The 13,867-nt window shown below is 44.7% G+C and overlaps 2 protein-coding genes across 2 annotated transcripts; both read right to left on the bottom strand.

The window, feature by feature from the left end:
• Positions 1–1,374: 1,374 nt before the first annotated feature.
• Positions 1,375–4,115, bottom strand: LOC130382435 (glutathione-specific gamma-glutamylcyclotransferase 1-like). Its single transcript, XM_056590174.1, has 3 exons — positions 3,663–4,115; positions 3,458–3,493; positions 1,375–3,152 (listed from the first exon to the last, which is right to left on the bottom strand). The coding sequence occupies exons 1-3, from the start codon at positions 3,831–3,833 to the stop codon at positions 2,769–2,771; spliced, it is 591 nt and encodes a 196-aa protein (XP_056446149.1). The 5' UTR covers positions 3,834–4,115; the 3' UTR covers positions 1,375–2,768.
• Positions 4,116–6,455: 2,340 nt separating this feature from the next.
• On the bottom strand, positions 6,456–12,800 carry LOC130382428 (delta-like protein 4). The gene is made up of 11 exons (XM_056590161.1): positions 12,366–12,800; positions 12,016–12,270; positions 11,730–11,787; positions 10,883–11,146; positions 10,092–10,152; positions 9,825–9,955; positions 9,309–9,478; positions 8,709–8,928; positions 7,627–8,377; positions 7,404–7,512; positions 6,456–6,908 (listed from the first exon to the last, which is right to left on the bottom strand). Exons 1-11 carry the CDS (start codon positions 12,417–12,419, stop codon positions 6,903–6,905), a joined length of 2,079 nt encoding a protein of 692 aa, XP_056446136.1. The 5' UTR covers positions 12,420–12,800; the 3' UTR covers positions 6,456–6,902.
• Positions 12,801–13,867: the final 1,067 nt, after the last annotated feature.

Here is a 13,867-nt window from a genome sequence, read left to right as displayed (position 1 = left end):
TCCAGGTTCAGTCTGGGGACACGGCAGCATGCAGGTTCTTCTCTTGGATTTGTCGTCTCAGAGGATAAGAGCCTGTGTATACGGCGTCTGTATCAAACATTCCATTTCGGTGCATTAACGTCCACAATCTAATCCTTACAAATATCATAATCATCTGAATATTGTTATTACGCATTTGTTTCAAATCTACGGTTGAAACCAGACAGAAACAGAACAGCAGATACTGCAGAATCAGGCTTTAGTTGTTGAAGAAAAAGGTCTCCTTCAACATCTGGCAAGTGTTACCTCAAACTGTCAAAAAGACTAAATGCTTTGCTGACCAGGCGTATTTGCAATTACTCAGGCTCATTGCATCAGCAAAGAAGTCATTAAAAGAAGACAACCTACTGTAAATAGCAGAGCGTAACACAATGTACATGTATACAGGGTCTGATTTGTGGCTGAAACAATGAGTCAGAAGATAAACATCTTCTGACTCATTGAGGACAGCAAATTAGAGGGTGGTTGATTCGTAGGGCAGAAAATATTAGTATTTCAAAAGCAAAACCGGCCAGCCGTTTATCAAGGACAAAATGTCACAACAAATGTGTCATTCCTTTCTTTCTTTTTCGTCAGCAAAAGAAAAGGCGATTGGAACCTCAGATTTTGTTTTCGTGCCAGGAACATTCAGAACCAGACACAAGTGGGAAAACAACACTTTGGTAAGGATACAACTCTTCCAATGGTTTAGAAAAAAACATTTGGCATAGGGCAAATGCCAGGAGACTTCTCGTTGACATCTTAAAACGAGAGGGCAGTGGAAACCAAACATAGCGTGGTTACATAACAACCCCATCATATTTAGATGCACTGGCTTCTCAACCAAGGGTCTAAGGGACATGTTTGGGAAAACAACTCAATGTACATGATCTGTGTCTGAGAGACATGGTCTGCACCAGAGAGACATGGTCTGTACCAGACAGACATGGTCTGTACCAGAGAGACATGCACACTGACATGTTCTGTACCAGAGAGACATGCATGTTGACATGGTCTGTACCAGCGGGACACTGAAATGGTCTGTATCAGAGACTGAGAGGCAAGGGGTAAACTTTGACCCATTTTCTGCAGGATTTCTAAGAAAATTGGAGCAATGTTCCTCAATAGAACATCGCTGAGTGCCAAGATGTGTTGGTCCTGGGCAGTAGCCAAATCTCCCCCTCTCTCTCTCTACCTCTCTCTCACTCTCTCTGTCTGCATTGAGTCTGTGTGCACGTGTTTTTGCAACGTGGTCAGACACTCTGGGAAAAAAATATGACCCCCCCACCCTCCCCCATATAGGCCAATCTAAATGTCAACACCAAACACTATACAGTATGTTCCAGTCCCCGTGTTCCAAGAAATAGGCCCCACCATCCTCATGGAAGTATCTTATTTATTTTCTCGCTGTGTGATCAAGCACACAACGCACACATATATAAAGCTAGGACAGGGTCACAGGCAGCAGAATACTTTTCCATCAAGCAGAAGGCTCCCGTGGCAGATAGGACAGATACTTAGTACTGTAGTTAATACGCTAGTCAGTAGATATATAGTCTGTACCTTTTGATAGAAACACTGGCGTTGGCTCTGCCTTCTGAAAACGCCACATTTGTGATTATCTTTTAATCTAATCTCGACTCATCTTAATTTAGAAGCTGCTTTAGTCATGAGCATAGAATTTTCTTGTTATGATAATGAGAACAAAAATATGCAGATGACAAGAAAACATGTTAAAGGTCAGGTAATGGGCAGCTTGCCAGATCATCCATTTATTCAGGAGCTGTTCTCTGAGGCATTTTCTTGAATACAAATAATATTTTAATACCCGTGTTCGGAATGTACAGTCAAGTATTACAAACTAACTATATTCATTTAAGTTTTCTGAAAATGTGTTTAAGGCTCACCTAATCCTTTTACAACAAATATAAATATAAAATGTCACAAATATGATATAAAGTAGCATTAAATGCAACAGTAAAAATAACAATGGGAAAAGCCCTTGAATCCTTTGTGCATAGCATAGCATGGGTGTTTGCTCATAAGAAGAAGAAGGAAATAGTTAACATTCAAACATTCAACATTTGTTCATTCAACATTTAAAGAGCTATTCAAAGTAGTATTGAACAGGCACCTCTTCAAAAAAGATGCGGTCAATAGGTGGCCATTGGTATGCAGGGGAGAATAGCAAAGAAAGGCACATTTCAGTTCAGGTAAGAAGCCATTTTCAACCACTTTGGCATTAATAAAAGAGGGATTATTCCCTCAAGGCAATCCACCGAAAAACCCAATGACATTAACATTGATTGACAGTGCAAGAATGTGTGCGTTTTACAATGCCATCAACCATCAAATGTATTTTTGATACATTGAACATAAAAAATACTGTTCAAGTCTTTTCTCTCAGAAGCTTGGACCTCAACGCCTACCAACGCTTTATCCCGCTCCCCAGGTGCATAGAAGTCACAACGTAGAACAGTTCTGCAGCCACACACCGCACACGTCATTAGCATGAGATGGAGTGTTCTTGTGTGTACTTCTAGATTTAAAAAAAAGTAAAACATCAATGCCTACACGTTAAAAACACGTCTTTCTGGTTGTGGCTGAGGTGCCACACACACACCCTGGCTCCTCCTAGCTGAGTGCCGAGGTGTCCCTGAGCAAGACACCTCACCCTGACTGCTCCTTGCAGGGTCGACCCTGCCGTTGGTGTGTGAATGTGTGTATTCATTATTCTACCGTAACGTTGTTCACAGAACCAGGGCCAGGGCGGCGGTCTCTATGGAGAAGAGGTGCTCATCGTCCACGTCCGGGCAGCAGCACCTCATGAACTGTGCGAGGCGGAGCAGGTACTCCATGTTGAGCCCGACGGACCCCCTGCAGACGACGATCTGCGCTGCAATCTCACTGTCGGGGGCGGGGCCCAGGTAGATGGGGTTGTCCGAAGTGGCGATGTACACCAGGGCCAGCAGCTTGTCGTTGGTGGGCTGCTGCTGCACTTTCCCCTCCCTGGCCGTGAACTCGCACAGCTCCAGAACGTAGCCCCCACCCACGGTCTCCCTGGTGTCAAGGTACTGCAGGGACTCCTCCACCTGCGAGTCTGCCACCTCGTAGGCCACGCCCCAGGTGCAGGCCTGCGGAGGGGGAGGAAATGTTACTGTTAAGATTCCAACTGCCAAGTTTTCAATAATTCAAGAAATCTATAATTCATGAAGTCAAGTTCAGTAATGCTTCAAGGTATGTAGATTGGGTTCGTTCGGGACGTGGATATTTGCATTTTCCCACTGATGTACTCATTCAAGAGTTACGGTTGGTGAATCAGGGTGACACCTGCAGATCACCTGACCGCTATGTTGCAACTGACTGAACCTCACTAGATGCCCTCCATGAACGCCAGATAATACAGTAATAATCGTTTGAATTACAAAGACACACTTACCTCGTGATCTGGCACTAGTGTGACAACTCTTCCAGGCTGTGGAAAGAATGGCAGAAACACTGTCAGTCACGCATACTAAGCGCCGTGCATTAATGCACAACGTTGCATGGGCAACACTTTTGTAAGAAAAACAGTTGCAACATAATGTAACAGAATTACACGTTCGCAGCCGCCTTTAAACAAAACAATTGTCAACAGCACATACCTTCTCTTTGTCTCCACGATAAAAGTCATCCCCATGCCAGAAGCGTCTCTTATATCCTTCGATGAAACCAATTTGGCTCCTCTTGTATTTAAAATCAGGCTTCCAGACCAAGGAACCATAGCCAAATATCCATATGCTACCTTTCTCCTTAATGATGTCCTTTGGTTTCATTGTCTCTCAATAATGGGTGAGGAGGACCGAGTGCTGCACGTTCAAATCGTAGACCAACGGTTTGACAGGTGCGAATGATTATATTTTCTAGTTATAATTCCCTATGCATTGCTACTGTGTGTCAGGCTAAAGTCAATACGTTTGGATGAATATAAGCAAACGGATGAGACACAGACGTCCTAAAGCGTGCCAAGCGGCGCTCTATTCAAAACAGAGCTGGTGTGTCAGTTTATATTCCGAGCGCCAGCAGCACGTGTGTTTGTTGTTCAAGCCTGTGGGACGGATCGTCCCGGCTGATGACGTTGGCGTATGGGCGGGTGCTTTAACCGAACCAATCAGGTAGTCGCGATGCGTCTTTAGACGTCAAGATGTTCCAACTTCTATTTATAAGTCCATGGTGGTCACGGTCTGTGGGGGCAACTTAGAAATGTTGACGCATGGTCTAGGCATGGCTATTTAAGGGACAGAAGAATTAAAGTCAAACACGAATTGGCAAAAATAAAATGTCACTGCCTAAGTTATTATGGTAACATTTTGAAAATGTATTGAATTAAGTTTGCCAGATAATCTTTCATAGGTTGTTGCAGACCTGTGGACCTGTGGAAATGGCATCAATGGTGGGCCTACTGCCAAAGATGGCTTTCCTATTATAACCATTATAAGCCTGTACATGGAGGAGGTCCTATGCTTATACCATACGCATAATAATGCAACGTTTTATTTTAGAATGTTGCTTTTTATGTTGCATTACAACGCTACAGCTAACTTTGTTCCCCTGTGATTTCTTTGGTTATTGTTTCTATTTGTTGTCCTGTCTCCCGTGTAGAGAAATCTCATCTGTGACCTTCGACGTTGATTCGCCAGTGAGTCCAGGAGCTAATCAGGCTTGATACATTTATATATACGTAGGATAGCTCAGTAGCTACCTGCCTCTGTGTGTGTGTGTGTGTGTGTGTGTGTGTGTGTGTGTGTGTGTGTGTGTGTGTGTGTGTGTGTGTGTGTGTGTGTGTGTGTGTGTGTGTGTGTGTGTGTGTGTGTGTGTGTGTGTGTGTGTGCGTGCGTGTGTGTGTGTGTGTGTGTATTCGTTTGGGTGGGTGTGTGTTAGGGGATGGGTGTGTAGGCTAAACATCTATACAAAGTGGCAGACAAGCAGACATAAGAAAATATGCAGACATAAGCGAAAAATATCTAGCCCATCCAATATTTCGGTGAACAGGTATGTATTGACATGCACGCAGTCTATATCTATACGGACGAGCGCCCTTTAAATCAGCTTGTTGTCGAAGTTAAGAAAACTAATTTTGAGCTGGTGCTGACTCAAAGATCCTACTGCCCCCGTGTGTTAATGAAAGTCATTACCACACTTTAAACACAGCTGTCCCGTGTGAGAGTCCTCTTAATGGGACAGGTCGGGTTCGACAAAATGGAAAGGGAGTTATGTTTCGGATGAGATATAAGCCGTTTTGTTTGATACATAACTCAAGTTACAATATAAATTCGTCCTTGGCTTTTTGACTTTTTTTGTTATGTCAGACTGTTGTATTGAGAATAAAGTTAATATTCATTATTTACACCTTGTCCAAAAAAAGTTAGTTTCAATTAATAGTCATCAGGCTTAATTGGTTTGTCTCAGAAAACAATAGGCAATTGGCAGTTATTCATAGTGCATGGACATCATACAGAAGTCCAAAGCTGTTTACAACCTTATCCGAAACAGAAAAGTAGGCTACCTGATCTAAACACAATTATAGATTATTTTAAGATTTAACAAAATTCTCTATAAATTTTGACAATGCTGCCAATTTGAATATATTGTCAGCTGAATGATTGCTTGCATGTTGTTTTCATTGGAAAAGTAAATGTGACACATAGATTTGGCAAAAGTCACTTTCCCAGCAGGAAAAACATTTCACAGTTAACCATTCTAGATCATTCTAACATTCCCGATTCAACTAAGAATAGTTTTGTTCACTCAAATGTCCAATAAAAGCATCAAACAACAGTGTACCAGGCATGTATTCATTGTTCTTTTTTGTCTTTTTTTTTTACAGAAAAAACAAACAGCAATGAGATTTTAAAAAATAAATCACCTTTTTGGAACATTGACATACAGAGACAGATGTACACATCATTCTTCTAATTTTAACATATAAATATACAATATATACAAAATAATCATATAAAACATTACAAACAGAGACTGTTGCTTCATAAAGTTAAATTACTAATCTAACAAAATAACATTATTGGTTCAGTAATTTCATTTAAAGGCGCTCTTGGTGTGATAGTCACTTCCTGTGTTTCTATGTCTTGATGGGCATCCTTGCATATGGTCAAACAGGAGTCTGCTTTGCTCTGACGTAATCCCTTCTGTTTAAATGTTTAAATGTGTTGTCATGTCATTTTTGTTGTGCAAAGGCATAGAGACAGGCCGGGGCAAAACCCTATTTAAGGCTTTTAGAACTGGGGCCACATACATTCTTCATCAACAGGAAAACATTTATAAAATGGGCATGCCTCAAATACAATTGGGAAGTCAAACGAGAGCCTCAGTCATTTCTGTTCATCTCAATGCTCTTGTTTCTTGCATAGTGCATAACCCCCCCACCCACCCTCCCCTTGTCCATCCTTTTTCCACAGGCCTTTTTGTCCTCAGCTGATTGTTTGATTGCTGGGAATCCAAATAGCGAGAAGATAGAGAGGGGAGAGCCTCCCGATTGTTCCTCGTCTCTTAATCAACATGCTGGCATCTGGGGCCCCCGGGTGGGCACTCAGACGAGCAGTGGCCCCAATGAGGGCCTGGAGCGACACGACCACCACACAGGGTGCTTCTCTGCGTCGGCTGAGCTCAACGTGTCCAACAGTCTTTTTTATTTTTCAGTCTTTACGTTCTAATAAAAATAAGTTTCTTTAGTTCTATTGCATCCAGAAGCTCGCGGGCCCCGTCCAGTTATCAAGTTTTCAAGAGCAGCAGGTTCCTTTAAATAACTCCCAGTCCCTTCACACTTGTAAACAGACCGGAAGATATCCAATGTTCTACGTAAAATTAAATTAAATATCTTCCATGTGTTATACCTGTAGCCCAGAAAGGGAAGAGAAAAGATAACAGGATTTATTAGTGGCAATCTCTGTCGATATCCAAAAAAATCCAACAAAATACGAAATAATAGTGAAATGATTTGGGCCAAAACCCAATAAACAAATATAATGTAAATAACTAAATTATACAAATAAATTGTGCGTATTAATTTTTTATATGTTGTACATCCTGGCACTTAATGTATGCACTCCTTGTATGTTGTATGTCCTGGCACTTAAAATAGTACTTAGCATTGTGTAGCATCTTATCCTAGCTAGCTTTGTTGTATACGTGTAATGGGTTGCCTAACAAATGTTAGTGCTTGGCACTTGGTTTTATGAACGTCTTTAACGGTTACGACAGCGATATATTGATTCTCCTTCATCTGACAAATGTACAAATTGTACGTCACTTTGGATAAACAGCGTCGGCTAAATACCCTCAATGTAATTGTAAATGTAAATGTTAATGTAAATAACTAGAAAGCTTACCTCAGTTGCTATGATGCACTCGTTCTTCTCCTCTGCTATTAAGAACACCGATTGGTACATGGAGTCTCTGGAGGAACATATGGTTGATATTCTACACTCTGGCCTCTCACTGTGAACAGAAGAACCTCACATGAACACCAGTAACACGTAAACACAGACAGTCCAACTCCTCATGCAAACAAACACCCATAATCCTTTCATATTCACAATCATATGAACTCACCTATACATGTTACTCAGCGGCCTTTTGCTGGCCATTGTTTTTTCACAGTTTTCATCTTTGTCCACTAGGGTGGCCTGGCCCTTGTACCCCTCCGAGGCCCGGCCCTCCAGACGGTTATGGTTCACGTGTCTATGATTGGACTTCTCCAAGGGGAAGTCCACCTCGAGCTCCACCTTCTTATTGGTGTTCTTCAAGTCCATGGTGGGGATGAGGTTCTCCTTCTGGAAGTCCGCCTTGGACAGGTTGTTCATGGTCTCCGAGTCCTGCTCCCGGCTCCTCCTCTTCCTGAAGTGGCACACCCCCACCAGCACCAGGCAGAGCAGCAGCAGGAACACCGCCGTGCCCACCCCCAGGCCAACCGCCGCCCAGCTCAGGGGTCCTGGCGGCCTGGGGCTGGGGGTGACGTCCAGAGGCACGTCCCAGGCGCCGCAGCGGGGTCCGCTGTAGCCGGCCGGGCAGAGGCAGGAGGGCGTCCCCGCCGTCCCGCCAGGGACGCCGGGGACACTCGCCACGCACGTCCCGCCGTTGAGGCAGCGCTGGAAGGCGCAGCGGTCGGTGGGCTTGGCACAGTTGCGGCCCGTGTAGCCCGGGGCGCAGGTGCAGAAGTAGTCGTTGATGCGGTCGATGCAGGTGGCGCCGTTGGCGCAGGGGTTCGTAGCGCACTCGTTGATGTTGGCCTCGCAGCGCTTGCCGGTGAAGCCCGCCCGGCAGCCGCACACCAGGGTGTTCCCGTGCAGGACACACTGTCCCCCTGTTCACAAGAGCACAAGGTTAGGACGCCGGGTCGCACAAAGCTACACCGCAGGTGTCATGTGATCACCCAGGGCTTGTGGATTGGCTTCAAACCATCTCAGAACCCCTGGGGTTTATCACATTTGGGAGCGTCCACTCAGATGTATGATAGATAGATAGAACAGTCTGGCAGTTGGTACAGTCCAGTAGGTAGGCCGGTCTATCATACATCTGGGTGGACACAGCCACATCACTATACGGTTGAATTGAAATGGTTTGTAATGGCTGCTCAACAACACCTGGTGGTAAAACAGGGGTCCTTAAAGGCTAATCGATGGGGCGGTAGTTACCGTTGGTGCACTGCAGCGCGGTGCATTTATCGGCTTTCTTCTCGCAGTTGAGCCCAGTGAAGCCTGCTGGACACTCGCACTCGTAGCTACGCCCATTGTCCTTCTCCCGGCACTTCCCCTTGTGGAAGCAGGGTCTGTCAGCGCAGGTCAGCATCCTGTGTTCACAATGTGTGCCTTCGAACCCCTCTGGACACGCACACTCGAAGCCACTCTCGGCGTCCTGCGGTCACACACACACACAGAGAAGCAGAGATCATTGATTCGCTCGTTTATCAGCTGACCCCCTGTCCCCCGGGCAAACAAGTCCCAGCATGGGTCACCGCGGGTTTCTGCCCCTCTCAGATGTGCTTATGTTGCCATGTCAACAACATCCCCGCCCTCGCCCTGGTCCTACTCCCCCCCCCCCCCCCCCCGCCCCTTGTTATCCTCTCTCTGAGTTCTATTTACAGTAGGTGGTCTGTGAACTAGGTCAAGCAGCGACTTCGACAATCGGTAACATCATCCTGGACCCCAGGAAAAAAAGAGAAAGAGGCGAGGCGAAAAACAAAAACAGGAAGGCTGGTGTTGTGGGAAAGGAGCGAGGGAAGCTTCCGGCCTCACCAGGCAGCGGCCTCCGTTCTGACAGGGCTGGCTGTCACACTCCCTGACCCCCGAGTCGCAGTGGACCCCGGTGAAGCCGGGCAGGCAGGTGCAGGTGAAGCTGCCCTGGCCCGTGTTCATGCACGTGGCTCCGTTGGAGCAGGGATGGTGATGGGTGCAGTAGTTCAGGTCTGCAGGGGAAACACAGGGGGACTGTCATTTACAGATACACCGTGTGTGGCATGAAGTACAGTCTTTTAGTACATTTGCCGATTTGAATTCACATTTTTTTCCCAGTAAAAAGACGTATTATTATTAGAAACAGTTAAAAGGATGTAAACGAATGTCTGCAGGCTGAGACGAATTAACCTAAACACATAGAAAGTGTCTGTAACAGCACACACACATTGGTTCAACACGTAGTGTGATTGCAGGACAATCACACTACGATCCCTCCCGATAACCACACGCCTCTTGTTTCCAGTGTTCTTTGAGGCCCAAGTGGGACAGGGACGGAGGGACGACCAGGGGACTGACCTTGGTCACAGAGGAGCCCCCCCCAGCCCTCATCGCAGGTGCACTGCCACGCCTCCAAGCAGGTGCCGTGTTTACAGGACGGGTGGCGTTTACACACATCACACAGGGATCCCTGCCAGCCCTCTCTGCATCTGTCTCACACACAAACAACGCACCGTCAATCTGGATTCATGTGCAAACACTGTTCTTCAATGTAAAAAAAGAGATAACAGATCTGGAAAGCAGTTTGGGTGTGTGAAGGCCGTCACAGATAGTGCCGAAACTTACCTGCACTCTCCAGGTAAGGTGCAATTCCCAGTACGTTCACTGCATCCTTCAAGACAAATTGCTGCAAAAGAAAAACACACATAATATAAAATAGATGTCGTGTTTCACCTACAGCAGTGACAGTTTTTTGTTAATTTGTTGTTTAAAATGCGTTCTATTTTTGAGACATTAAAATCTATGACATTAATGCTGTCTCCATTAAAGTGTATAGACCTGTTACCTGGCATATTTAATCAAAGACCTAATTTGCGGTGCACCTATGTGACATTGATTTTGCATGCTTACAAGAGTAGTGTCTAGTACGGTGTTAAACGGCTGGTTAGTCGTGAGCAGATGCCTGTTGTCCAAAGTGGACAGCTGCCCCATTGTTATGGGTAGGCAGTTCGAACCCTGTTTGCAGCTGCTCCCCTCCCATGCAACAATAGAGCCCGCAATTTAGTGGCGCGTGGCGGCTGATAATGCCGCGATTAACCCGGCGCGTGCTTCTCAGTGCACACGCTCTGGATTACGCCACTCGCGAGAGAGTGCCTCAAAAAAGGGGAGACTCTCGCGTTCTTTCCCAATGTAATCTAAATTGTCCGAATTCGTATTCTCATTTTTTCGCGTAGCCTATTGCATCATCCTTTGATGTATACATTCAAGGCAGTTGTATAGCCACATATCCTAAAAAATAACTTATATTTTTTTTAACTGAAAATGTACATAAGACTCCCATTCTACAGCATATTCAAAATCCCTGAAGAGTAACTATCAGGGCGAATGCCCGCAGTGTCGTTACCCTGATTGCTTACGTTCTTGGCAGTATTCTCCCTTCCATCCTGGTTGACAGGCTATTTGCCCGTCAGGCGTGCAGGTGTAGTGGCCAAAATGGTCGTCTCTCGGAGTGCATATTTTGGAACATGTGTCCCCGTAGTAATTTTCATTGCAGATGAACCGGTATGAATACCTTAGCTCCGTCTGCCTCCAGCTCTGCACATCCCGGGACCACTCATGCCCTATTCCCAATTTTCTTTGGATGGCAAAATAACTAATCAAGAATTCAGGGTTGGTGGTACCTGTAATCATAGAAAGATAGAGAAACAGTTATAACATGATGACTATAGTGAGTCACTTAAAAGCAGATTAATGAAGGTAATCAGCAAGCAGCGTTTTCCTATCTGATGCAGTCTTTTATCCCCCATTTGCTGTACAATGCTCGAATATTTGTCGTGTAATTTATGTTAACAATAGGCCAACAGTGGGGAAGGCTATGCTGAAATGGCTCTTCCATTGTGTCACCAAACATTTCGTTCGTTATTATTACGCACCGAACAAAAGGTGTAAAATACAGGAAACGGCCGTCAAAGTATCTTGGCAAGGCTTTCATATTCTTTCTTAAGTCTGTACACTTTCCCACGCCAGAAATAAACTAAAGGAAGTGCAATTGTGTAGAGGTTTGATTTATATAGAAATATGCTGTGGGTCACCACACGTATGCCTACTAGGAAACAGAGATAATTCCTAATAAAAAAAAATGTGCGACGTGCTTGTGAACATGTATGTATAAAGTTGCCTATAATAAAATAAATACATTATAGCCTACGAGAGCCTGGTCACAGCCTCGACCACAGCGCCCCCTAGCGGTAGAGAAAAGCTCACCTCCGGGGAGATCCGAGGCAGGAGCATGCCATGCTTCAATCAATAACGAGAAAGCACCCTGCAGGGAAAACAACAACACACACACAACATCAAACAATTGTCCAAACGTAATGCCAAAATTAGTAGGCTTATGTCTTTTTAAAACATTTTCTAGTGGAAAAAATCATTTCCACTAGATTGTTCTACAGAGCTCACTCATCTCTGTTACACGGCAGTTCCATATTGCTAAAACATAATATTTTGAACATTCGTCATATTTGAGAGTTATGTTTAGGGATTTCCTCACAGGCCACGTGAAGTTCAGCAGCGGGAGCCGCAGCCGGCCGCGGGGCTCGGTGAGGCTGAAGGAGTCGTGGCCCAGGACAGGTGTGATGACGCGGCCGAAGATACAGTCACCTGGCGACACCACGGTCTGAAAGTTCTTCAGGCACACCGAGAAGTAGGTTCTGCAGTCGGAACCGCAGCTTAGTCCGTTAGACAGCAAACCTCCGCTGTTCTCAAACTGATGGAGATCCAGCTCGAACACACCTGTTCCCAGAACCTAAGAACGGAATTACGCAAAGAAATACGTTTAATGGACCATGTTTCCAGACTATCAGAATGAGTGCTGGTGTTTTAAATATAAAATTAAATTACCTGAGTAAGTAGAGTTAAAATTATTGCGATGATAGCAGTGAAACAAACGGCCATTCTTTAGAGTAGTTGTGAGTATCCTTTGAAAATCAAGCGTGCCGTTCCGCCCGTAATTCCAAGTGTTGGGAATGGAAATCAGTAGGCTATATAGAAATAAATATAATCCGTATCAAAGCGCCGTGTAGACAAGATCCAGTTTCGCAATCCGTGTCCAGAAACAGTTGAAACCGTGTTATCCCGCCGTGAGATACAGTTTACACCGATATCAGTAACGTCAATATCCACAGATGACTCATTCTTCGGTCTTTATGTTGACCCTCCATCCTGCGTCTCAAAGTCTTGCGCTTCGCTCGTGGCGGAGAAAAAGAGATGCGCTGCAAGTGCGATAGCGCCCCGGCCAGAGATGCCACTGATGCCTGTGAGGGACGTCCGACAGAGGGACGCGGTTATATAGTTGACTTGTCATTAAAGCCGCTGTCAATCAGGAAACACCGCCCCCTTCACTCACATCCCCGCGACGCTACCCGCTTCATGGTGGCTTCGGTCTTCTTTAGCTTTAACACAACGTATTTATATTTTATATATAAATCCTATATGTATAGGCTAACGTATTCAAAATAGTTTTGACCAATTCTGACCTCATTTCTTAATTTCTTTGATTTCGCCGAAAGAAAAAGACTTTACATTTGATGTACGTTTATGATTTGACGGATCCTCACACTATCTTTACGCACGTAATTTGTTCTTTCTGACCTCACGTTTATTTTTCATTCCTTGCGAGAGATTATTCATCCGTCTTTCCTATAGCCTACTATTAGTTTTTATAATCAGACACTGAATCTTTGAAAATTGCTCAGCTAAATATAGAGGATGCAAACCCAACGACTGCTTGGTGGGTGTCAACTAGTCTGTTGCACCGGTCCTTTGGGTGCGTTCGTAGGTATTGATTGTTGGGTGCGTTTAACTGATAACTAATATTTGTTTTTGCTTGCAAACGGACGTCTCATCCTCTCTGCCTACAACTCGTGTAATTATACGATGTTCTATTCGGACATGCACATGAACATGCACACAGAAGCACGCATGAGCACACGCGCGCGCACACAGAAACACGATTGTGCACACGCATTGACAAACACGCGTACACGCACACACCCACACAAACACGCACAAACACACACGAACACGCAGGCGTCAAAACACGGCTCAAAGCTTGCAGGTTTAATGACATGTTTGTGTGAATAAATACATAGTCGTAAAGGCCCACTTTATGTTTACTATAACTTACAAAAATACAGTGATAAGAACACGCATGAGGCAGCATGCCAGCTCATGTTTGGTCACCTCACGTTTCATAGAATGATTCAAAGCACCAATTGTTTAAGATTGATTCAATATCGTTTCCTTCGGGAGGGCTCATAATGTTTGTTGAACTTACTTTATCAAAAGGCAATTCAATGTCCTGATTGTTAGTAGAGGGAAACCAAAAATGAACCTAAAACCAG

The sequence above is a fragment of the Gadus chalcogrammus genome, chromosome 5 (genome assembly GCF_026213295.1).
Source record: "Gadus chalcogrammus isolate NIFS_2021 chromosome 5, NIFS_Gcha_1.0, whole genome shotgun sequence".
NCBI classification, from domain to species: domain Eukaryota; kingdom Metazoa; phylum Chordata; class Actinopteri; order Gadiformes; family Gadidae; genus Gadus; species Gadus chalcogrammus.
This window is presented reverse-complemented; position numbering and strand designations above follow the sequence as displayed.